At 40.9% G+C, this 23,976-nt stretch overlaps 1 protein-coding gene and 2 pseudogenes across 1 annotated transcript; 1 reads left to right on the forward strand and 2 right to left on the reverse strand.

The window, feature by feature from the left end:
• Positions 1-7,504: 7,504 nt before the first annotated feature.
• LOC148351324 (uncharacterized) lies at positions 7,505-8,565 on the forward strand. The gene has a single exon (XM_088354785.1). The coding sequence runs from the start codon at positions 7,514-7,516 to the stop codon at positions 8,549-8,551; it is 1,038 nt and encodes a 345-aa protein (XP_088210911.1). The 5' UTR covers positions 7,505-7,513; the 3' UTR covers positions 8,552-8,565.
• A 10,467-nt stretch (positions 8,566-19,032) lies between these two features.
• LOC148351325 (U2 spliceosomal RNA) lies at positions 19,033-19,194 on the reverse strand (annotated as a pseudogene).
• Positions 19,195-19,609: 415 nt separating this feature from the next.
• On the reverse strand, positions 19,610-19,781 carry LOC148351326 (U2 spliceosomal RNA; annotated as a pseudogene).
• Between the last annotated feature and the right edge of the window lie 4,195 nt (positions 19,782-23,976).

Consider the following 23,976-nt stretch of genomic DNA (forward strand, 5'->3'; position numbering starts at 1 on the left):
ATACGACTTAAAATGTGTCTCCCTCTCGCAGTTACTTGGGTAAAAATGTCACAAAATACTGCAAACGAGGATACCGACGTATTTACCTTCAGTGTAAACGGTGCAGGGCGAGAAGGAGTGCACGCGCGTATAGGTCCGCCCAGTCCTACCGCTCACCTAATCAAATTGCTCTAGCTGCTTTGTGAGAGCTTTTGGGTTATCCTCTTGCACACAATTGTGCAGCAGTAAGTGTGGCCAAGACTTTATGAGGTCAATAAGTATTCCAAAACTGAGTTCACCTAAAGGATAAGTGTTGTGATTGCGCTATAAAATGTGAAATATCAGAGAAAATACATAAGGATTAGTTTGTTTTGGTTAAAGTTTGTGTTGTGGCTTTTCATTATAAAGTGTCTCAACAATGATCATAGATTTGTTAAATGAGCCTCCATATATAGGATATTTTTGTGATTTACAGCCACAGCCGTGTCTGTTGGTGTGACACTGTGATTGTAATTTGTAGTGAAAATTATGTCTTATATATACTGGACCTAGCTCTATGCACATCAGCTCATATTCGGTTTCGCTGGTGAGTCAATCTGCCTTACATGTATCTGCATTTTATGATCTGATATGCATTTTCATATAGCGCTTTTCAAGTCAATGACTTCCCAAAGCGCTTTATAGTGTGCTTCACATTTCCCAATACGGCCTTGAATTGCAGCCATGTAAGACGCTAACCTGCTTATTGGGGGTATTAGGGTTCAGTGTCTTGACAAAGACACTTCGACATGTAACACGGACAAGCCGGGATTCGAACTAGGAACCCTTGATCCCAAGACGAGCGCTCTACCTCCTGAGCTACTGCCGCCCCAAATCGATATATGAATTAGTTGTACAATTTATATTTTATGTCTGAGCCATATGCACTCGTGAAAAGAGCCATATATGGCTCACGAGCCATTAGTTCCTGACCCGTGTATTAAACAGCTTTTATTGTCGCTTGAAACCAAACCGCGGTGACTGGTCCCAGAGCTGTCTGTTGCAGCCTGTATCTTTATCGTGTAAATTCATGTCATTAAGACAGAAATGTAAATGTCAAAATTATTTTTATTCCTCGACCCCCTAAGCCCAACCAGTAGAGACCCAGAAGCCACTCAACATTTTGTGGACAAAAACTAACTTGGATGAGACTGGAAACCAGCAACTGGACATTCAGGAATGTGTTGTTCTGGTGGTGGTGCTCACTGTGGCTTGTAATGAATTATTTGAAGGATTTTGCAAGGAATAAAATAAGTTTGTGAAACGGTTTAAAAAAATGAGTGGGCCATCTTTTAATAAGAACGTAATAGTATGTACCAATCAGGACTTATCATTGTAGTACAGTTCTTAAAATCAGTCCTGTTGTAAAGATTGAGTAATGCTAGTTATGAGAAAGGTGTCATAAAAATGAATGCTCATAAGGTTGATAAAGAGCAAGTTTATCACAAATGCTCAACACAACTTATATAATATGCGGAAACCCATCAAAAAGAATAATAGATTCAGATCATTTGATTGAAATCAAATCCATGCTCAAGTGCTCCTTAAGAGTCGCCACGGAAGCAGACGAGACACTTCTTAGATTGTAATCCATAAAAGGACCCCAAAGTCCCTAGGAACTTCGGCTGTTCCCCGTGATATTTTATTCCTTTTATTCAAGCTAAAAAGAGCCTGAATCTTATTTGTACGTCCTCCTTTCACACAGGTCGAAGACAAAAAGGAATAAAACGGGTAAGCGGTGGGGCGGGGGTCGTGGACAGTTTCTGTCTCAAATTCACAGACTCACCCGAGTTTGCTGCATTCTTTAATCAACAATCATTACAAAAATCAGCCTTGCTTATTTGCTTTCTTTCTTGCTTTCTTTCTTGTTTGTCATCTTGCACACAATTGTGCAACAGTGTGTGTGGCCAAGACTTTATGAGGTCAAAAAGTATTCAAAAACCGAGTTCACCTAAAGGGTAAAGGTTGTGATTATGCAATAAAATGTTAACTATCAGAGAAAATTCCAACAGGATTACTTTTCAACTAACTTATGAGCAATGTGAAGAACTTGCTTGTATGGCACTTTTCAGACAAAGGATCAAATAACAGACACTCTCTCTGTCTCTGTCTCTGTCTCTGTCTCTCTCTCTCTCTATTTATACACACTATTCTCCATTGTCCTTTTTTCTTCTTTTTCATTTTATTCTTTTATTTCCCCTTAGCTTTTTTTCCATTTTTATTGCTTCGTATTTTTTTCTTCTAATTTCTCCTTTAATTTTTTTTTCTTGTTTTTTTGTTTCTTTTTCCTAGCTTTTTCCATTTTCTCGTTTCATTTTTGCCTCTATTCTTGTATTTTTCTTTTTCATTTTTCTTTTGTTTCTTTTTATCCTAGCTTTTTACTTCTTTTGTCTTGCTTTGTTATTTTCTCTTTTTTACTCTTTTTTCTTTTTTTTCCTTTTGTTTGTTTTTCTTTTCTTTTTTTTCAGACTGCCTTTATTCAGTTTTCTCGAGGTAGTGCCCCCCGCGCCCCTCTGTTTTTCTTTGCCTCGTTCACAAATTAACACTAGGAAGCTTTAAATATTACACACTGTCCCTTTGATGTTTTTTTTAACTTTTAGATCTTTTTTGTGTAAGGCAGGCATGTCCAAAGTCCAGCCTGGGGGCCAAGTTGCGGCCCGTGATCAAATTTTACTAGCTCCTTCATAAAATCAATAATATGTGTCCCACCAGTAAATTCTAACAGCACAGCAGCGAGTCAAATGAAAATTCTACAAAGACGATCTAGCTGGCCACAACTCAAGCCAAGCACTGCAAACTTTTCATGGAGGGTGAATTTATGAAAGACGGTTTGTGAGAAAAATAGCCTTCGTATATGATTCTTTTTTAGCTTTTTAGGCTCATTGGGAGGGCATTTTTGACAATGATAATATGCCTAACAGCTCAAAACTAAAAACATAAGAACCTTTTTCAGCAAATGTCTGTTGGAACTAGATTCAGGATCTTAAATGCTACGCAGGATAGCAAGAACTTTGGATCTTGGCCTTATGGTTTTGGGGAAAATAGCCTTCCTACATGATTGCGTTTTAGCTGTTTAAACTCATTTTTTCTCTCGATATTAATTTCCCCCTTCTCCATTCATATCTCTATTCTCCTCTCTCTTTTTCTCTCACTGTTACTCTGTCTCCCTTGTTCTCCCTAACTGTTATTGCTCTCTTTCCCTCCCTCTCTTTCTCTGTCTTTTTCTCCCTCTCTCTTTCTCTTAAACTTAGTGGTCCGGCCCCCGTGAGATTTTTTTATAGCATTTGTGGCCTCCAGCTAAAACGAGTTTGACTCCCCTGCTTTAGGACATTAAGTGCTACGAAAGAAAGCAAAACATTGGTTTTAGCCTTTACATTTTGTGAGAAAATAGCCTTCTTACATGATTGTGTTTTAGCTAAATGAACTCATTGGGATGGCATTTTTGACCGTGAAACTATGCAGAACGGCTCAAAACTAAAACAAATGAGAACCTTTTCCAGCAAATGCCTGCTGGAACTAGCTTCAAGACATTCATTCCAACGCATAAAAGGTCTAGCCCTTACGTGTTCGTGAGAAAAATACATTCTTACATGATTGTGTTTTAGCATTTTCAACTGACTGAGGACATTTTTGAAAGTGACACTATGCATTAAGGCTCAAAACTAAACAAATTAGACAATTTCCCAGCAAGTGTTTGTGGGAACTAGCTGACGGACATTAAAGGCAATGCAGGGAAGCAACCATTTTGAATGCCAGGCTTAATAGTCGGTCATCACACATTTTCGGCTTACCAAATCTGGCCCACTTTCTGAAATGTTTGGATATCCCCAACCGCTACGTTCGTCGGGGCACCACTTCCTGTGGTGTGTCTTGGGCAAGTCAGCCATATTTAGAGGTTGCATAATAGGTACAACTACAATAGATCGTAAAAGAGGAATCTTATATCACCATCAGACACAGGTGCAATTTCAGTTGAACTCACAAGTTACGTATTTTTTATCTCATAAAACTTCCACGTATGACTTACAAGATCTGATAGCAGTCACAGGTTTTGCTTAATATCTTTGCCCTTTACCCCAGGACTGGAGTGAGCATGTGAGCCTTCTGCTTGAATAGCACTCCCTCCCAGGCCAGTGGAGTCACCTATAAAAATCTTGACCATTTTTTTTTTGGTAGCCGGCATATTTGAATGGAAACTCCAATTATGGTAGTGAGAAAATATGATACGTAACACATAATTTAGGGTCTGAAAGAATTGAGTTTGGTGAAAATGTCAGTAGTTCCAGTATGGCTTACATAATCATGTTGACCACAAAAACACATTTGTTCTATTCCAGTTGCAATTGCTTTGGGCTTCGGGTTAGTAGAGTGGTCAGGGGATTATATCAAAGTGTGTGTTTTATCATTTAGTGAAAATTGCATAAGAATCTGACGGGCGTTGTGAGATTATTTTATCATTTGCAGTGCATGACGCATGTGTGTGGCACAGAAACCTTGAAAAAATATGTTTTTCTTTCAAAAACATGGTACAGTAATTCTCTTTTTAAGAATTCTGCAAGACATGTTAATTTGAGATCATATTTTTCAGCCTGTAGAACAATGGTGTCAATCATGCGGCCCGTGGGCCGGATCAGGCCCGCCAAGGATCTTTATCCGTCTTGTGAGACAGCGGCAATGGAAACGCAAGAAAAAAAATGCAGTTCTAAACATGTTCACTTGATGTCACCAAAGCCAGGTGCCAGGGTGTATTTCTCTCTCTCTCTCTCTCTCTTTCTCTTTCTATCCCTCTCTCTCTTTCTGTCTTTCTCTTTCTCTCTCTCTTCTTTTTTTGCTCTTTATTTTCTCTCCCTTTCAGTCTTGATCTTTCTTTATCTTGTTTTCTCTCTTTCTTTCTCTCGCTCTCCTTTTTGTTCTCTCATTCTTTACACTCTCTCCTTCTATCTCTTTTTTCTTTCCCTTCCATATTCCTCCCTTTCTTTCTCACCCTCTCTCTTCCCCATTTTTTCATTCCTCTTTTTTCTCTTTCTCCCTTTCTTACGCTCTTTCTTTTCCCTCTCATTTTCACACTTACTCTTTTACTCTCACTGTCTTTATTTGAGTCCCTCTCTTTTTTACATTTCCGATTGTTTGTCTCTCTCTTCATCTTCCTCTTTTTCTTTCTCACTTTATTTCTCTCTTTAGATCTTTCCCCTTTTCCGTCTTTTTGTTTCTCCCTTTGCTCACTTTCTTTCTCTATTGTGCTATATATAATTATTTGTCTTTCTCCTTCTCCCCTTTTATTTCTCTCTTTCTCTTAAATCTACTTGTCTGGCTCCCTTGAGTTTTTTTTTCTTCAGTATGTGGCCCCAAGCTAAAATGATTTTGACACCCGTGCTGTAGAATGTCTTGCTCCTCACTGATTTAAGGGTGGAGCAAAATGTGATATTTTCCCTTTTTCCTTACTTTAAAGTGTCTTGAAGACCGCAAACCTAATTGAAGCATAAGTGTAAGTGGTTCAACACTTAATCACAAAGTAAATAATGATTTTGAATTGAATTGATTTCCTTGTTGTAATTGATATCAACGTTGTATAACATTGTATGCAACGAGTTTAAACATTGCCCTCCAGGATAAACCTGTAATAAAGACTTCTAAAAGAAAAATATCATTAAAAAATGTCGGAATAAAGAGTGGTACTTATACTTACAAATGTCCTTACATACATACATTTCAGGTTACAGAGTACCGTGGAACCTCGGTTTTCGAACGCCTCTCAGTTCGAACAAATCGGAGTCCGACCAAATATTTCGAGAAATTCTTGCTTTGCTGTTCGGTCAAAAAATCGGAGTTCGAACGCCGGTAATGCGTGAGTGCGTACTAGGGTGGTCCTTATTTTTCGACTTTTAAAATGTCATGCTCTGACCCCTTGAATATGTTCCAATATATACAAAACGTAATTAGGCAAAGTTTCATCAAAATCAAAGGATATTTAGAGGTCGCTCAAGGCCTCTGAAATTTTGGTATGAAAAATAAGGATTTTTCGCACATTATATCAGACCTAGTGTACAAAGTTACTGGCACAATAAATAATTGTTCAATAATAAAACTGCATAAATACATGTCAACGAAATACTTATCTGACCACACCAGTAAATAATTTTGACTGTCTTTCGGATTTCAAGGAGAACAATTGTCACAAAATGGATTGGGATTATTGTGGCATTCGTTTTGACTGGCTTTCTATTATCGATTAGTATCACAGTGCCTTAGTGGTTTCAGATATTCACCACATCGAGTTCTGATTGTCAAACGTGTCACAAAAATCAAGATGGCTTCATCGAAGAGATCAAAAAAATATCTTCTGCCTCATGAAGAGGATATAACAGGGTGTAAACTACCTTCGATTCAACAAGTTTTGGGTTATTTTTTCTATCAACACATCGATTGCAAAGAGACTATCAGAGTTGCAGCAACAGCCACTGTAGAGAAATTGACATCTTTCTGGCTCAGAGCACGGATTCCTGTACGTCACACACAAGACATGGTGAAAAAAGTTGAGAAACTATTTGCTGAGTGGCAGGGACTGAAAAAGAATTCAACTCGTGAAACAGAGACACAGAGAAAAAAGGAGAATGCGTTCAAAGCCAACTTCAACAACCTGTTTGATGTGGCACATGTTGAAGCCTTGACTCTAATTAAGATGGAGGAAGACCGCGAGTTTCTTTTGGCACAGAGAGAAGATGGACGACGTGGCTCGATGACATCGGTAGACAAGGTCCTTGAGAAAAAAGAAAAAGCCACACAGAAGAGTCAATATAAAGAGGAAAAAAGAAAGCGTAGATCCGATCAAGAAATTGAGGCGATGAGTCAATCAGTGACATTGGAGGGCAGCAGTGAAACTTCGGATGAGGAGGAGTCTGGCAACTTTTCTCCAGACAGCGTTGCCTGCAGTAGCTCAACTTCCGATACCAAACAATCTAAAAGAGGCAGAAAGCAAATCATCTCCCCAGAGCTGTCGTCTAGTCTGGATCGAACCGGTATTTCCGATAGGAAAGCAATGCTTCTTGTCAGTGAGACAGCAAAGAGTTTGGGACATGATCTCTCAGAATTCTCTTTAAATCGAAGCTCAATTCGGCGACAGCGGCATGAACACAGAAAAACACAGGCCACAGCTATTAAGCATGCCTTTGATCCAAAAGCTCAACTGGTTGTTCACTGGGATGGTAAACTTCTTCGTGATTTGACTGGCTCCGAGAAGGTAGATCGGCTACCAGTTTTAGTGTCTGGACCTGGAATTTCACAACTCTTGGCTGTACCGAAACTTGGATCTGGCACGGGACAGGAACAGGCTTGTGCTGTGACAGACACCTTAAATCAGTGGGGTATATCTGATCAGGTGAAGGGTATGTGCTTCGACACAACCAGTTCCAACACCAGTCGCCAATCCGGAGCTTGCGTGCTTTTGGAGCAGATGCTTGGCCGTGACCTGATGCACTTGGGATGCCGTCACCATGTCATGGAGCTTATTGCAGGTTGTGCATTTTGGACGTGCATGGGATCGTCTTCTAGTCCAGAAATCCAAATCTTCAAGCGATTTAAAACGCAATGGAGCTTCATCGACTCCAGTGACTTTCAGAATGCAAACAGTGATGAGTACACCAGACAGAACATCGCAGATGTTAGAGACAGCCTCAACGGTTTCATTTCTGAAACCCTTCAAGCGAACCAACCAAGAGACGACTACCGGGAGTTGCTCGAGCTTGTCCTTGTCTATCTCGGAGGCATACCTGAGCGAGAAGTGAAGTTTATGGCACCAGGGGCGATGCATCAGGCGAGATGGATGGCCAAGGTCATATATTCATTCAAGGTGTGTATGTTTCGACACCAGTTCCGACTGACTGCCCGTGAGGAAAAAGGTCTTCGTGACGTGTGTCTTTTCTATGCTAGGATATATGTTAAGGCTTGGTTCCTGTGTCCTGTGGCAGCCAGTGCTCCTCGCCATGATTTCGCTTTTCTAAAGGACCTGGTGAACTATGGGAACATCAACAAAGCCATCTCTCAAGCGACAAGCAAAAAGTTTGCAACTCATCTCTGGTATCTTTCTGAAGTCCTTGTTGGCTTGTCCCTTTTTGATCCCGACGTATCGCATGAAACGAAAACTGACATCTCGAGTGCCATGAAGTCAACCCCAGGAGCGGAAGAACCAGAAGTTAAAGGCCAGGTGGATCTGAAGTGCGTCAATGACAAGAAACTCGCAGATTTTGCAACCACTAATACCATCAAGCTGCTGCAGCTTCTCGAGATCTCCACCAGCTTCTTGGATGCAGAACCGACCACATGGAATGGCCGCATTGATTATAGAGAGGCATGTGACAAGGTGAAAGCATTGTCTGTCATCAATGACCACGCAGAGCGAGGCGTCGCACTGATTCAAAACTTCAATGGTCGTCTCACCCACAATGAAGAACAATTACAGTACCTGTTACTGGTGGTTGCAGAACATCGCAAAAGGTTCCCGAATACTCAAAAACAGACCATCGTGAAACAGAAATGAACACTTTGTGAACATACACAACATTTGATGATAGGCTATGTTACAATGATAATCTTAATGATTCGTTGAGGTAATTGCTGAACTGAGAGCAAACGCATTGTTTTTCCAAAGACAATCGGCCTGTTTTATGTGAACTCTGAACTGGTGATTTGGAAATTATTATTCGACTATTACTCGGTAGACTGTTTGGTGTTGGCTTGGTTCTATTTTCACTTATCATATTGTTTTTGTACTGTATGCACATCAAACTGTAAGATTTGTTTTCACACTGTTTTGCATAATGCACATGATCTGTGTTGGTGAAGTTGCAAATTTAGTTCATTTTATTGACGCCCAAATTTGGATGTTATTTGGAAATGCCGATCACGCACAGTGAATGAAACCTCGAAAGGGTGGTGGCTGTTGAGGTAAAAATAAATACAATATTGTTATATTTACTTGTAACTTTTCTTGTGTTACAATTATAAGATTTCCGTTTTTTTCTCGAAAATTGCCAAAATTTTACCATTTTGGGAAATTTCAAAGTCGTTGAGCTACCTCTAAATATTATCCAAATTGTTCAAAATTGCACACAGTGTGTTTTTATCGATATAAGAACATATGCGGGGGGTCAGAGCCCAATATTTCCCCCCCAAAAATTTCGACCCCCATTAAGGACCACCCTAGTGCGTACGCTAGGGTGCGATGCTGAGCGGCGTACGGGTGCATATCGCTCTTTTCGTGACCGACTGCTATCCCGTGCGGACGTGCTTCGCTTTGCTTTCGCTTTTAATATAGGTGTACGAAGTGTTTTAGCCCCTAATTATACCTCTGAAGAAAGTCAGTGCAAGCAGTAAAGTTGCTCCAGGTGAAAAAAGAAAAATAGTGCGTACAACGATTGAATTTAAGAAAGAAATAATAGCAAAATATGAAGGAGGTGTGCGAGTGTCTGATCTTTTTAGGGAATACCCCACCGTCTACCTGCACCTTCTGCTGACCACCACAAAGGTAAGAAATCCTATTCATAATTCTTTTCTTTATCCTTTTTGTTATTTTTACACGTTTATGTTAGCGTAATCTTTCGTACGGAAGATTACGATACGCGCAAGTACCATTAGCCTGGGTTAGCTTTAGTTTAAGTTAAACATTCAAGGTAAACATTCAGGGGGTTGGAACGGATTAAAACGATTTACATTACTTTTAATGGGAAAAATGATTTCGGTGATCGAACAAATCGGTTTTCGAACAGGGTTCTGGAACGGATTATGGTTGAGAACCGAGGTTCCACTGTACCTGAACGTTAAAACATTGCCTCTAGTTATAAAGGTTTTTCAGGATAAAAAGTAAAAAATACAGTACATTAAGTGCTGTCATTTGCCGCTCCCATAGTTCTATCTGGCAATCTGATGCATATGCAGGAATCCTGGCATGCTCTCCATGTCCCCTTCCCGCTCTCTAAACGGTCTACTATGTGTTACTGCTACAAAAAATCATTTAAGGAGAAATGATAGCCCTTTGAAGTGGACAAGGAGAAAAGAAGAAAGAGAGACATGTTCTGGTCATCGAAACAAAGCAAGAGATTATAAAAAGGGATGAAAACTCACCACCAAGCAGGAGGATTTAAGAGATGACAATGAGAAAGATGCAGCCATCATTCCATCAGCCCAGAATTAAAGCCATTTTGGCCCAATTTTCGGAACTGATTTCAATCAATTCGATGGATTGTCAATAGCCGGCAAAAGCAGACATCATTGGATCAGTTTTTCAAGAAAAACGCCAGGCAAAGAACACTGCCGAAGACTGGCAAACAAAGAGGACAGTCAAAGGGTAAATGAATATCTTATTTCCTTTATTCTTTTACATTATGTGCCTCTTGTTTTGTTTTTGTGCGGTGATCTAATTTGAATATGTATTTGTTTCAGATGCTCTTTTATGATTTGTTTAAAAAATATTTATCATACTTTTGTGGGCCTTGGAACAGATTGGTGCATTTACATTCAAAAGGCGTCTACTTACTTTAGGTTACAAAGCTACTCCTAGATCAAATTAAATTTGTAAGTAGAGGTGTATCTGCATAGGGAAAATATTAACAAACTAGTGCCTGAAGACCGGCCTAACTTATAATACCAATGAAATGAAAGAATAGTGCATCGTAACCCTAGTGCAATGAAAAGAAGTGCAATAAAAAACATTTAGCAGCAACAGAAATTCCAAAATAAGTCGCAAGATGAACTTTTTCCCTTTTTTGCATGTTTGTTTAGGATGGTTATGGCCCTGGGAAAGAAACTGTCTCTGAGCCTGTTTGTCAAGTCAAGTCAAGTCAAGTCATTTTTATTTGTATAGCCCTAAATCACGAAGAGTCTCAAAGGGCTTCACAGATTGTTACACTATATTACACAAACTATTTTCAACCGACAAGAGGAGTAGGTTACTCGTATGCAATGGAGTAGAAGTGAGTTTTAAGTTTAGATTTAAACATTTCCACTGAGGTTGCAGATCGAATCTCAGGGGGAAGAGCATTCCACACCCCCGGTGCCCGGATGGAGAACGCTCTCGAACCAGCAGAAGACTTCTTTGCTCTCGGGATCATCAGAAGACCAGCACTCTCAGATCGTAGGCTTCGGACCGGGACATAGTGGCAGATCAGATCTGAAAGATAAGAGGGAGCAAGTCCATGTATGATTTTGTACAATACTAAGAGAACTTTGAAGTCACATCTTTGGCTAACTGGGAGCCAATGCAGGTTAGCCAAAATCGGTGTTATGTGATCGTACTTTTTTGTACTAGTTAAAAGCCTCGCTGCGGCATTTTGTACTAGCTGAAGAGACTTGATTCTGGACTTCGGGAGACCGGAGAGTAGTGCATTGCAGTAATCGAGACGGGAGGTAACAAATGCATGAATTATTGTTTCCGCATCAGACTGAGACAGTATTGAACGGATTTTAGCAATGTTGCGAAGATGGAAGAAGGCAGTTCTAGTAATTTGCTTTACATGCATCTCAAAGGATAGATCAGGGTCAAATATGACACCTAAATTTTTAACTGAGTCACTCTGTGTGATGTGACATTTGTCAATGTTCACAGCAGTTTTTGAGAATAAGTCCCGGCATTTAGAAGGACCAATGACTAACATTTCGGTCTTTTCAGAGTTAAGACGCAATAAATTGAGTGACATCCACTCTTTTATCTCAGTGAGACAGGCCTCCAAATTTCCACAGTTTAGTGTGGAAGATTCCTCCAACGGAAGATATAGTTGAGTGTCGTCTGCGTAGCAGTGGAAGCTGATATTGTACTTGCGAATAATATCACCTAATGGAAGCATGTAAATGTTGAAAAGTAGGGGGCCGAGCACTGAACCCTGCGGAACACCGCAGGTAACATTAAAGGGCTCAGATGTCGTTTCACCATATTTAACACAGTGCGTCCTATCTGAGAGGTAGGATTTGAACCACGAGAGGACGGCTCCTGAGAGACCAATCCATTTTTCCAACCGTTCTAGTAGGATATTGTGGCGCACTGTGTCAAAAGCAGCACTAAGATCCAGCAGCAGCAAAAGTGATGAAGCGCCAGAATCCATTTGTTACCTTGATCAGAGCTGTCTCAGTAGAGTGGTTAGCCCTGAATCCTGATTGCATGGATTCAAAAAGGTTATTCTCCGATATGAAAGCATTCAGCTGCTGTGCCACTACTCTTTCAAATACTTTAGAGAGGAAAGGTAGGTTTGACACAGGTCTGTAATTACTTAATATTTCTGGATCAAGGTTGGGTCGTTTCAGTGTGGGTTTAATAACGGCGGACTTAAAAGCTGCTGGAACTACACCTGAGGAGAGTGATGTATTTATAATATTTAGAACTGAAGGCCCAAGGACGCTAAAAAGACTTTTAATAAGTGAACCTGGGAGCGGGTCGAACTGGCAAGTTGTCGGTTTGGCCGCATTCACCACTTGTTTGAGATCATCAAGTGACAGTTCACTAAAACCGGCCATTGTCCTTGTTATAAGGAACCTGCAGCGCCTACCAGATGGCAAAAGGTCAAAGAGGTGGTGACTGGGGTGAAAAGAATCTTTTATAAAATTTAAAAGCTGGCAATGTCCTCCTGGTTGGGCAGGACAGGTCTTCAGTCACTGTTACGCCCAGGAATTCAAAACCTCTCACATTCTCCACCTCCTATAGTAAGAGGCTGATTTTAATATTCTGGACTTTGTTGATTAAACTTGTTTCTATAATTTCTTACAACCATTGGTTAGTTGTTATTTGTATTATGCCCTATTTATTCCATGTTCGCACGCGGAGAACAGTAGGCAATTTCCTCTGTGCTATATTCTGTGCATAGAGCATATTTGAAAATAAATCTGACGTTGTGTATGTCGGAATATAGAGTGGTACTTATACTTACAAATGTCCTTACATACATAAATTTCAGGTTACAAGGTACAGTGGAACCTCGGTTTTCGAACGCCTCTCAGTTCGAACAAATCGGAGTCCGACCAGGAATTTCGAGAAATTCTTGCTTCGCTGTTCGGTCAAAAAATCGGAGTTCGAACGCCGGTAATGCGTGAGTGCGTACGCTAGGGTGCGATGCTGAGCGCCGTACGGGTGTAGATCGCTCTTTTCGTGACCAACTGTTATCGGAGCGGACGTGCTTCGTTTTGCTTTCGCTTTTAATATAGGTGTACGAAGTGTTTTAGCCCCTAATTATGCCTTTGAAGAAAGTCAGTGCAAGCAGCAAAGTTGCTACAGGTGAAAAAAGAAAAGTTGTGCGTACAACTATTGCATTTAAGAAAGAAACCACCACAAAGGTAAGAAATCCTATTCATAATTCTTTTCTTTCTCCATTTTTTTTTTTACACGTTCATGTTAGCGTCATCTTTCGTACGGAAGATTACGATAACGCGAACGTACGATTAGCCTGGGTTAGCTTTAAGTTTACGTTAAACATTCAACGTAAACATCCGGGGTGTTGGAACAGAGCCCAACATTGAGGGTGTTGGAGCGGAGCCTCCTTTCCAATGAACCGCTCACCACTTGTTGTGGAGACCCAGCTGCTAAATTACTTGTAAACGACCTGATTTTTGTATTTGTACACGTTCATGTTAGCGTAATCTTACGTATGCAAGATTACGATAACGCGAACGTACGATTAGCCTGGGTTAGCTTTATGTTTACGTTAAACATTCAAGGTAAACATTCAGGGTGTTGGAACGAATTAAAACAATTTACATTATTTTTGATGGGAAAAATGATTTCGATGATCGAACAAATCGGTTTTCGAACAGGGTTCTGGAACGGATTATGGTCGAGAACCGAGGTTCCACTGTACAATGAAATTAACACTAGAAGTCTGAGGAATTTTCTCAGACCCCAGAATGACCAGTGAACAGCCAAAAGGCTGTTTTATTTAATACTAGCAACTCAACGGCCCATCTTGTCACCATTGGTCTGTAAACGCAGCAAGGCAGGGTTGTATAAATGGAATGTGGTGGTTGTGGTAAATGCATAAAGATTAAATTGGCAAAAATACTACAAATATACTTCACAATTTCAAAAAAAACCCAATTATTAAACGTAGTGCTTCTAAACAGGGAGCAAATATATCATTTTGGCTTCCTTCTGATAAGAAAAAAATACTATAGAAATACTACAAAACTAATATGATAAAAAATACTATTACAGAAATATTACAACAGAAAAACTACAAAAAAATGACTACAGTAATAGTAAAAGATAGATACTACAAAGATACTGGAAATCCTTCAAAATATTTCTACAGAAATACTACAAAGATAGCACTACAGTAATACTATAATACAAAAATACTACTAAATAAATATTACCCAAGAAAAACTACAAAAACACTGCTGCAGAATAATTATGAAATAAATACTTCAAAAGTACAACTACAGTAATACAAGAAAAATACCACAGATATAGTAAAAAAATATCCTGAGAAAATAATTCCCCAAAACACTGTAGAAATACTACAAAATAAAAGTACGATAACATTATAAAAAATAAAGAAATACTACAAAAATCAGACTGCACAAATACCACTCTGTCGCGACCTGGGTTTAAATCCTGTCGTTTCCCAGAAATAACTCCCAGACTTTTTTAGGTTTTAGGTTTGAAAAAGAGAACATAATTTGCTGGAGCTGAATCGAATGTAGGTGGTCCGTATCTGGCCCACAGGCTAAATTTGGGGATCACTGGTTCTTAGTCATAAGTGAAATTTTAGTTGAGAATATCATCAGTGCAGAAGCCATCTTTTCTCTAGCCTTTCAGTATGACCAGTGGTGATATGAAGCATTGTGCGTTGTCTGGATGTCACCTGAAAAATAGTTAGTAAAATAGTTTAGTTTAAATCTTTGATTAAACTTTAACATTTTGTGTAAAACAATTTTAATTCAGTTTGTATTTGTTTATTCTTGAAATGCAAACCTTGAGTTGTGCTCCATTATTCAATACCAGAATGGTCTTTTGTATTCTATTCTATTCTATTCTATTCACACAAAGACACTTTCATTCATGGATGCTTAATATTTGTTGGCTAGTGTGTACGAACACATTATATTAGTGTTTTTCAACAAATTAGGTAGTGACTGTAAGTCAAGTCGCATTTATTTGTAAAGCCCCTGTTCATGAGAATAATCAAAGGGCTGCACAGACCAACATTACAACATCCCCTGATCTGTAACGTACATCAGGGCAAGGATAAACCCCAAAAACTCACACAAGGAAGAAGAAAGCCTGAGAAGGGATTGCAAATGATACAAACCCCATTTCAGGATGATCAGAGTGCAATGAATGTTGCAAGATATCAACAGAAAATATGGAGTCAACATCAACTAGATGTTAGAACAGAAATCATGCTAAAAGTAGACTCGACAGCAACAACAAGCTTTCTGTTTCAAAATATCAATCGATGCAGCAAGTTCTAGATCAGAGGTCTCTAACCCTTTTGAGGCAGAGAGCAACTTCAAGGGCACAGAGTACCACAAAGGGAACCTTAATGCACTTCCGAAACAAGAATTCTAATACAATTAATTAATTTAAGAGGGTCAAACAGAGTTGCCGGACACAACCGAATGTTTGATCTTACATTACATTACACATAGTCCAGTGTTTTTCCGAATTGCTGAGTCCACAATTGAATGGATTGGGAGTACAGTCCGTAAACATGCCCGATTAAAGTCGCCGTCGACGATAAAGCTCCGTTGGGGTGTGCAAGCTGCTGTTTAGCAGCGGGCAGGAGATTTAGCGCTATGCTAACGTTAGCATCCGGTGAAACTGTTAGCGGTGGAAAGTATACAGCAAACACAAAGACCACAGTTAACTCTCCGGTACATAGCTAGAAACTCCATATCGAGTGAGCAGTGTGTGTCAATGGTTCCGCTATTATTGTAGCGCGTAGTCTCCAACCCCTGTTTTTACCGGAGTCTTCGTCTCGTTCGAGCCGGTGATGTAATGCGGCGTCGGGAAAGCCAAGACTCCGTGATGGCAAAAAAAAAGTCCTCCAATTCCGGACGTTGTTGGTGGCGATCCACAGCTCAATTCACTCATTGTGGACGATGGATCTGGCGTTGGTTGAACATGCTTGGGAGCGCTGGTCTGTGTGGTCGCCTTCTTAGCTTAGCTCAGCCTTTGCTCCGTCGTTGTCATTGTCGGCAGGCGGCAAATCTTCCAGGGAGATCCGGTGGTCTCTGTATATCCCTCGGGATGTAGTGGATATTATTGTAAAAGCGAAGGGAGTCGAAGGGAAAATAAGAGGGATCAGGGGACTTTTGCATTTAAATGTAATTTGTTTTTGATCGTACAAAATCCTTTATAGTCAAATGTATAAAATCCTTTAGTAGGAACAAAAATGAACTCTTAAATTAAATACAAATAAAATATTACACTTCTACTAATCATTAATTGTGCAGCCATTAAAACAAAACATGTCTTTTGAACTTAGTAATAAACTTTAACAGTTTTTCAATATTTTAACTCCATCATTGTCATTTGTTTGATTGCAGCGGAGCCTGAAAATCGTTTATGGTGACTGTGGTGCTGTGTCCCGCATGCACCACAGGCAGCCATTCATTACTGGGACACACGTGCACACGCTTTCTTGATTGAGGAGGGGGGAAAACGGAGCCAATATTGTACTGTATCGGCAATGCGTTGTTTGCTGTTGCTTGCCAGGGTGCTGACAGAGTGAACTGTAAAATTCTTACGTATCAGTCGGTGGCAACAGATCATTTACAGTATATTGTATACACTAATCACTGTTCTTCAGGTAGTACAGGGAAATACAATAAATAAATTATTTTTCGTGATTAAGTTGTTTAAGCTCCTGTGTCTTGTCTTTAATGCACAGATCAAGACACTCAGCAATAAGTGGTCCTGCTGCTTGGGGGTGGACATCATCTACCAGGAGGTTAAAAGATACTTTGTATGATGGACAACACACCAAAGCCAGGCAACACTCCCAAAGAAACTGGGGCTGTATTTGTCCCTTTCTTTTCTTTTTTTTTCCTCTCTCTCATTCCCACTTTTTCTTTCTCTTTTTTCTTTTTTCACTGTTTTCCCCTCTCTATCTCTTTCTCATTTTCTCACACTCTTTTTCACTCCTTCTTAGACGCTCTTCTTTTTCCCCTTTCTTTTTCACCCTCTTTATTTCTCATCCCTTTTCCATCTTTCCCTCTCTTTTTTACTCTTTTTCTTTCTCTTTTGCTCTTTCTTTTCTCACTTTCTCTCTTTCACATTCTTTCTTTCTCTCTGTTTCTCACACTTACTGTTTTGTCTCTCTTTCTTTCTTTGTCTCTTTCTCTGTCTCTTTCTCCTCTCACTCTTATTCTCTTTCTCTCTCTCTCTCCCTTTATATTTTGCTTTCTCTTTCTCTATTTCTTTTTCCACCCATTTTTCTTTCTTTTGCCCTCTCCTTTCTCTTTATTGTGCTCTCTCTCTCTCTCCTTCTCTCTCTCTATTTAGCTCTCTTTCTCTATCTCTGTTGTTCTCTTTCTATTTTTCTCTTTATCTTTATTTCTGTATTATATTTCTTTTATTTTATTATTTTCTTTTTCAACACAAGGATACTGCTGGAAGTGTGAATTTCCCTACGGGGATGAATAAAGTATCTATCCATCTATCTCTTTTCATCCCTTTCTTTCTTTCTCTTAAACCTACTAGTGCGGCCCCCTTGAGAATTTTCTTCTAGCATGTGGCCCCCACTTAAAAGTTTGACACCTCTGGCTTATTTTGGTCGCCTTTCAGTATCACACTATTCCACATCCCAGTCCAAATCATGTGGTTAACTTAAGAATCTTTTTTTAAAGAAAAAGTTAGTTTGAATTTAACTTATTATGCCTGACTTAGAGCTTGAAACTTGGACAGTTTGTTGTCCAGGAGCTTGTGATTTATGTATTCAGTTTTACTGGACAGTCATTTATTAAACAATGACTGACTGGAAAACACACCAACATATTCACTTACCGTAAATTCCGGACTATAAGGCGCACCTGATTATATGCCGCACCCCCCACATTTCAAGAGGAAATCCGATCTAGTACACACACAAGCCGCACCGATATATTAGCCGCATTCACCCACTTTAAAAGTAGGGATTCTTTGAGATTGATCAAATTTAATGGGGGCAACTCATATAAATTTATAATTCCTTTATCATTTTTCCATTATCAGTCATATTGAAATATACTTTAATGCCATCAAGCCGAGACACTTGATATCAGCGGAGAGTTTGAGTCAAGGCCCTAGCCTAATTTTTTGGTTTGAACAAATTTATTGACACTAAAAACAGAAAACAATCATGACAATCTCAACAGCAATTAAGCACATTCACAATATTATATTCCAATATTACGTTTTTAACAGCAAACACAAAGTGAGGTTTGAACAAACCTTCTCGAAAATCAAACATATTCACAATTTCATTATATAACATCTTTGTTAGTGTCAATAGATCCGTCCAGGCCAAAGTCGATTGTCCTCGGTCTGAACAAATCCACCGACACCAACAGCAGCAAAACACAGCCATCAAGCATATTCACAATTTTTTTATATTTGACAATATGACGTGACGATATGACTTGGGGTTTTGGGGTTTTAAGGGTTATTGATCTATCTTCGTTATTCATTATCCATTATCCGTTATCGGTCAGTTCATAATACGCTACAAAGCCTAGGAGCCGGGACACTTACTCTCAGCCAAAAGGCCAAGCTAAGGTCCTAGTCCTAAAGCCTTGCTGCGATCATTGCGAATGCACCGTTCCCGGAGGTACTGCAATACCGGGCCGATGCGTGGAGTGGACAGAGCAAGCTCTTAGCCTAATTGGGGTTTTTGGGGTTTTTAAGGGTTATTGATCTATCTTCGTTATTCATTATTCATTATCCATTATCCGATATCGGTCAGTTCATAATACGCTACAAAGCCTAGGAGCCGGGACACTTACTCTCAGCCAAAAGGCCAAGCTAAGGTCCTAGCCCTAAAGCCTTGCTGCGATCATTGCGAATGCACCGTTCCCGGAGGTACTGCAATACCGGGCCGATGCGTGGAGTGGACGGAGCAAGCTCATATTCCATCTCCGAAATGCAAAAATCAAAGATAGTGACTTCATAGAAAGTACACAAAAGGCCAAGCTAAGGACTTAAAAGGCCGAGCCAAGGACCTAGCATCAAAGCCTTAAGTCAAAAGGCAAAGTTAAGGTCCTAGCTTTAATGTGAGGTTTGAACAACCACCTACACGGGGGTTTTTAAGGGTTATTGATCTATCTTCGTTATTCATTATCCATTATCCGTTATCGGTCAGTTCATAATACGCTACAAAGCCTAGGAGCCGGGACACTTACTCTCAGCCAAAAGGCCAAGCTAAGGTCCTAGTCCTAAAGCCATGCTGCGATCATTGCGAATGCACCGTTCCCGGAGGGGGGGTTTTTAAGGGTTATTGATCTATCTTCGTTATTCATTATCCATTATCCGTTATCGGTCAGTTCATTATACGCTACAAAGCCTAGGAGCCGGGACACTTACTCTCAGCCAAAAGGCTAAGCTAAAGTCCTAGCCCTATAGCCTTGGTGCGATCATTGCGAATGCACCGTTCCCGGAGGTACTGCAATACCGGGCCGATGCGTGGAGTGGACAGAGCAAGCTCTTATTCCATCTCCGGAAGTACACAGTTTAAAAACTACAGCCGGCAGGTTTTTTTTTTTTTTTTTTGGTTTGAACAAATTTATTGACACTAAAAACAGAAAACAATCATGACAATCTCAACAGCAATTAAGCACATTCACAATATTATATTCCAATATTACGTTTTTAACAGCAAACACAAAGTGAGGTTTGAACAAACCTTCTCGAAAATCAAACATATTCACAATTTCATTATATAACATCTTTGTTAGTGTCAATAGATCCGTCCAGGCCAAAGTCGATTGTCCTCGGTCTGAACAAATCCACCGACACCAACAGCAGCAAAACACAGCCATCAAGCATATTCACATTTTTTTTTATATTTGACAATATGACGTGACGATATGACGTTTTAACATTTTTTCCTGACATTTTCAACATCAATTAAACAATTTCAGAGTTATTTTCTTTTAACAGTAGTTAACCAGCGTGTAAAAGGCAATACTATTGTGCAAGGGCATAGCTCTGCCATCCCACCCTCCCAAGCAGCATTCTTCCAGTCCTCTGTGTGGGTCCTTTCCATTCTGCGTGGGTCCTCTCCCTTCTGGGTTCCACAACCCAGGCCGTTGCTGCCGGGACTCCCACAGTGTAGCTCCGGCTCCCCCCTCCGGGTGGGTACAGACGAGTCTTCTTTATGGCTGCGTCCTAGGCCCGCCGCTCGCAGATTGTATGGTATCTGCAGCCATTTGGAGCACAGCCACGGGGGGGATCTGCCTGCACCTCCATACCAGCAGGTTTCTGGAGGTCCAGATGGCGTCCTTGATGGCGGCGAGAGTGAGCCAGTCCCTGGCAAAGTCGTTCCGATGCCTCCTTGACCGACTCACCCCGTAAAGCACGTACTGTGCATCAGGGACCTCTCCTGCTGGCAAGTCCGGGAACTTTCCTAGTTGTTCGGCCATTGTCCACAAGACCTTGGCAGCGCTGCACTCACAAAAAAGGTGCCTCACCGACTCCTGGGCGCCACAGCCAGGTCGAGGGCACGTCGAAGTCGCTGACATTCCTCGGTGGTGCATTACAGCTCTGACTGGGAGAACTTCATGAGCCACCATCCATGACAAGTCTCGTAGTCTGTTTGGGAGGGCAGGATGATTGACGTTGCTCCAAACCGTTGTGGATTCGCCAAACGCAAGCCCCCGCACAGGGCTTACTGTAGCTCGCTCTTGCACAATAGCAATAAGGGCCCTGTGGTTTTGTAAAGTGTGACATTCTTGTGTTTCCAAATCAAACTTCTTCAAAAAATCCCGGATAAAGAGATGTGTTGGTGGCAAGTTAAACGAAACTGGAATCAAACGATTGTCTGGTACAAGCTTTAGCTTCCGCAAATATGAGCCCATCCAAAAACGGGTCATTGCTTGACTTTTCGGGTTGTTGGGTGGGCCCACAGCGTTTTGGAAGTGGAGAGAGACATATTTGCTTCCCAGGAAAAGCTGGAGGTCAGGCACTCCTTTCCCCCCTTTTTCCTTTTTCTTTTTCATTGTATCTCTTTTTATCCTTTCCCACTTTGTTTTTTGGTTTGAACAAATTTATTGACACTAAAAACAGAAAACAATCATGACAATCTCAACAGCAATTAAGCACATTCACAATATTATATTCCAATATTACGTTTTTAACAGCAAACACAAAGTGAGGTTTGAACAAACCTTCTCGAAAATCAAACATATTCACAATTTCATTATATAACATCTTTGTTAGTGTCAATAGATCCGTCCAGGCCAAAGTCGATTGTCCTCGGTCTGAACAAATCCACTGACACCAACAGCAGCAAAACACAGCCATCAAGCATATTCACAATTTTTTTATATTTGACAATATGACGTGACGATATGACGTTTTAACATTTTTTCCTGACATTTCCAACATCAATTAAACAATTTCAGAGTTATTTTCTTTTAACAGTAGTTAACCAGCGTGTAAAAGGCAATACTATTGTGCAAGGGCATAGCTCTGCCATCCCACCCTCCCAAGCAGCATTCTTCCAGTCCTCTGTGTGGGTCCTTTCCCTTCTGCGTGGGTCCTCTCCCTTCTGGGTTCCACAACCCAGGCCGTTGCTGCCGGGACTCCCACAGCGTAGCTCCGGCTCCCCCCTCCGGGTGGGTACAGACGAGTCTTCTTTATGGCTGCGTCCTAGGCCCGCCGCTCGCAGATTGTATGGTATCTGCAGCCATTTGGAGCACAGCCACGGGGGGGATCTGCCTGCACCTCCATACCAGCAGGTTTCTGGAGGTCCAGATGGCGTCCTTGATGGCGGCGAGAGTGAGCCAGTCCCTGGCAAAGTCGTTCCGATGCCTCCTCGACCGACTCACCCCGTAAAGCACGTACTGTGCATCAGGGACCTCTCCTGCTGGCAAGTCCGGGAACTTTCCTAGTTGTTCGGCCATTGTCCACAAGACCTTGGCAGCGCTGCACTCACAAAAAAGGTGCCTCACCGACTCCTGGGCGCCACAGCCAGGTCGAGGGCACGTCGAAGTCGCTGACATTCCTCGGTGGTGCATTACAGCTCTGACTGGGAGAACTTCATGAGCCACCATCCATGACAAGTCTCGTAGTCTGTTTGGGAGGGCAGGATGATTGACGTTGCTCCAAACCGTTGTGGAATCGCCAAACGCAAGCCCCCGCACAGGGCTTACTGTAGCTCGCTCTTGCACAATAGCAATAAGGGCCCTGTGGTTTTGTAAAGTGTGACATTCTTGTGTTTCCAAATCAAACTTCTTCAAAAAAGCCCGAATAAAGAGATGTGTTGGTGGCAAGTTAAACGAAACTGGAATCAAACGATTGTCTGGTACAAGCTTTAGCTTCCGCAAATATGAGCCCATCCAAAAACGGGTCATTGCTTGACTTTTCGGGTTGTTGGGTGGGCCCACAGCGTTTTGGAAGTGGAGAGAGACATATTTGCTTCCCAGGAAAAGCTGGAAGTCAGGCACTCCTTTCCCCCCTTTTTCCTTTTTTTTTTTCATTGTATCTCTTTTTATCCTTTCCCACTTTGAGCCCCAGACAAAGCGAAAGATGGCTCGGTCCATTTGTAACAGCACGTTTCTTTTAGGCATAAAAATTAAACTGATTGACAAAAGCATTGGGAGGATGATCGCTTTGATGATTAGGACCTTCCCCTCTATTGTCAGTTTTCTTAGTGACCAAAAAACAAGTTTTTGCTTAACTTTCCTTGTCACGTCATCCCAGTTGGTCTCGCCTCCTCCATCCGCATTGAATTTTATCCCTAGGATTTTCTGGTCTGTCTTTAACACCGTCAGCGGGAGTCCTGCCTTTTCTGTCTCTTTCCACATTCCATAAAACTTCACTTGTGATTTTTCTCTATTTAGCCTTGACCCAGGCGCCCTCCCAAACAGGTCAGTCAAGTCAAGGGCTCTTTCAACAGATGCGCGGTCAGTACACAAAATATTAAAATCATCCATGTACAAAACACACTTGGTAATTTGTCCCCCACTTCCTGGGATATTGATGCCTTCGACAAATCTATCTTTTCTTAACATTTGTGCCAAAGGTTCAATGCAAAGAACATAGAGAAGGGGAGACATAGGGCAACCTTGACGTACACCGCAGTTGATCTCGATTGCTTCCGATAAATTCCCGTTAATCATGAATTTGCTGTAGATGTCTCGGTATAGCAGTCCTACCCAATTGATGTATTTTTGGGGAAAACCACATTTTTGCAATACCCTGAAGAGGTATTGGTGCGAGACTCGATCAAAGGCTTTTTCAAAGTCTAGGTTTAGGACCGCTAGTCGCATGTTTCTGTCTCTTGCATAACAAATGGTGTCACGGATCAGCATGAGACTGTCGCTGATCTTCCTTCCCACAATGGCGCAGGTTTGGTCTGGATCAACCAAGTCTCCCAAGACAACAGACATTCGTGTTGCTAGAAGCTTGCTGAAAATTTTACAGTCCACGTTTAAAAGCGTTATGGGTCGCCAGTTTTTTAAGTCAATTTTGTCTCCTTTTTTGTGCAATAGAGTAACTATCCCGATTCTGAAACTGTCTGGCATATGGTCTCGACTGGAAAATTCGTTAAAAACAGTTAACAGATCTGGTGCTAAAATATCCCAAAAAGTCCGGTAAAATTCGAGGTTGAGTCCGTCCTCCCCGGGTGATTTGCCTTTTTTCATAGTCTTTATGCAATCATTCAGTTGGTCTTGGGTAAAGTCCGATGTTAAAAAGGGGTCTTGACGCACTGATCTTGAAATATGATCTAATACATGCCCCATTTCATTCTCATATGTTTCTTTCTTTTCAAATAATTTTTT

The sequence above is a fragment of the Urocampus carinirostris genome, chromosome 15 (assembly GCF_059441175.1).
Source record: "Urocampus carinirostris isolate Australia breed hairy pipefish chromosome 15, RoL_Ucar_1.0, whole genome shotgun sequence".
Taxonomy (NCBI): Eukaryota; Metazoa; Chordata; class Actinopteri; order Syngnathiformes; family Syngnathidae; genus Urocampus; species Urocampus carinirostris.

Coding starts and splice junctions, on each gene's coding strand:
- LOC148351324 (XM_088354785.1), top strand. CDS start 7,514: ATGGAGCTTATTGCAGGTTGTGCATTTTGGACGTGCATGGGATCGTCT.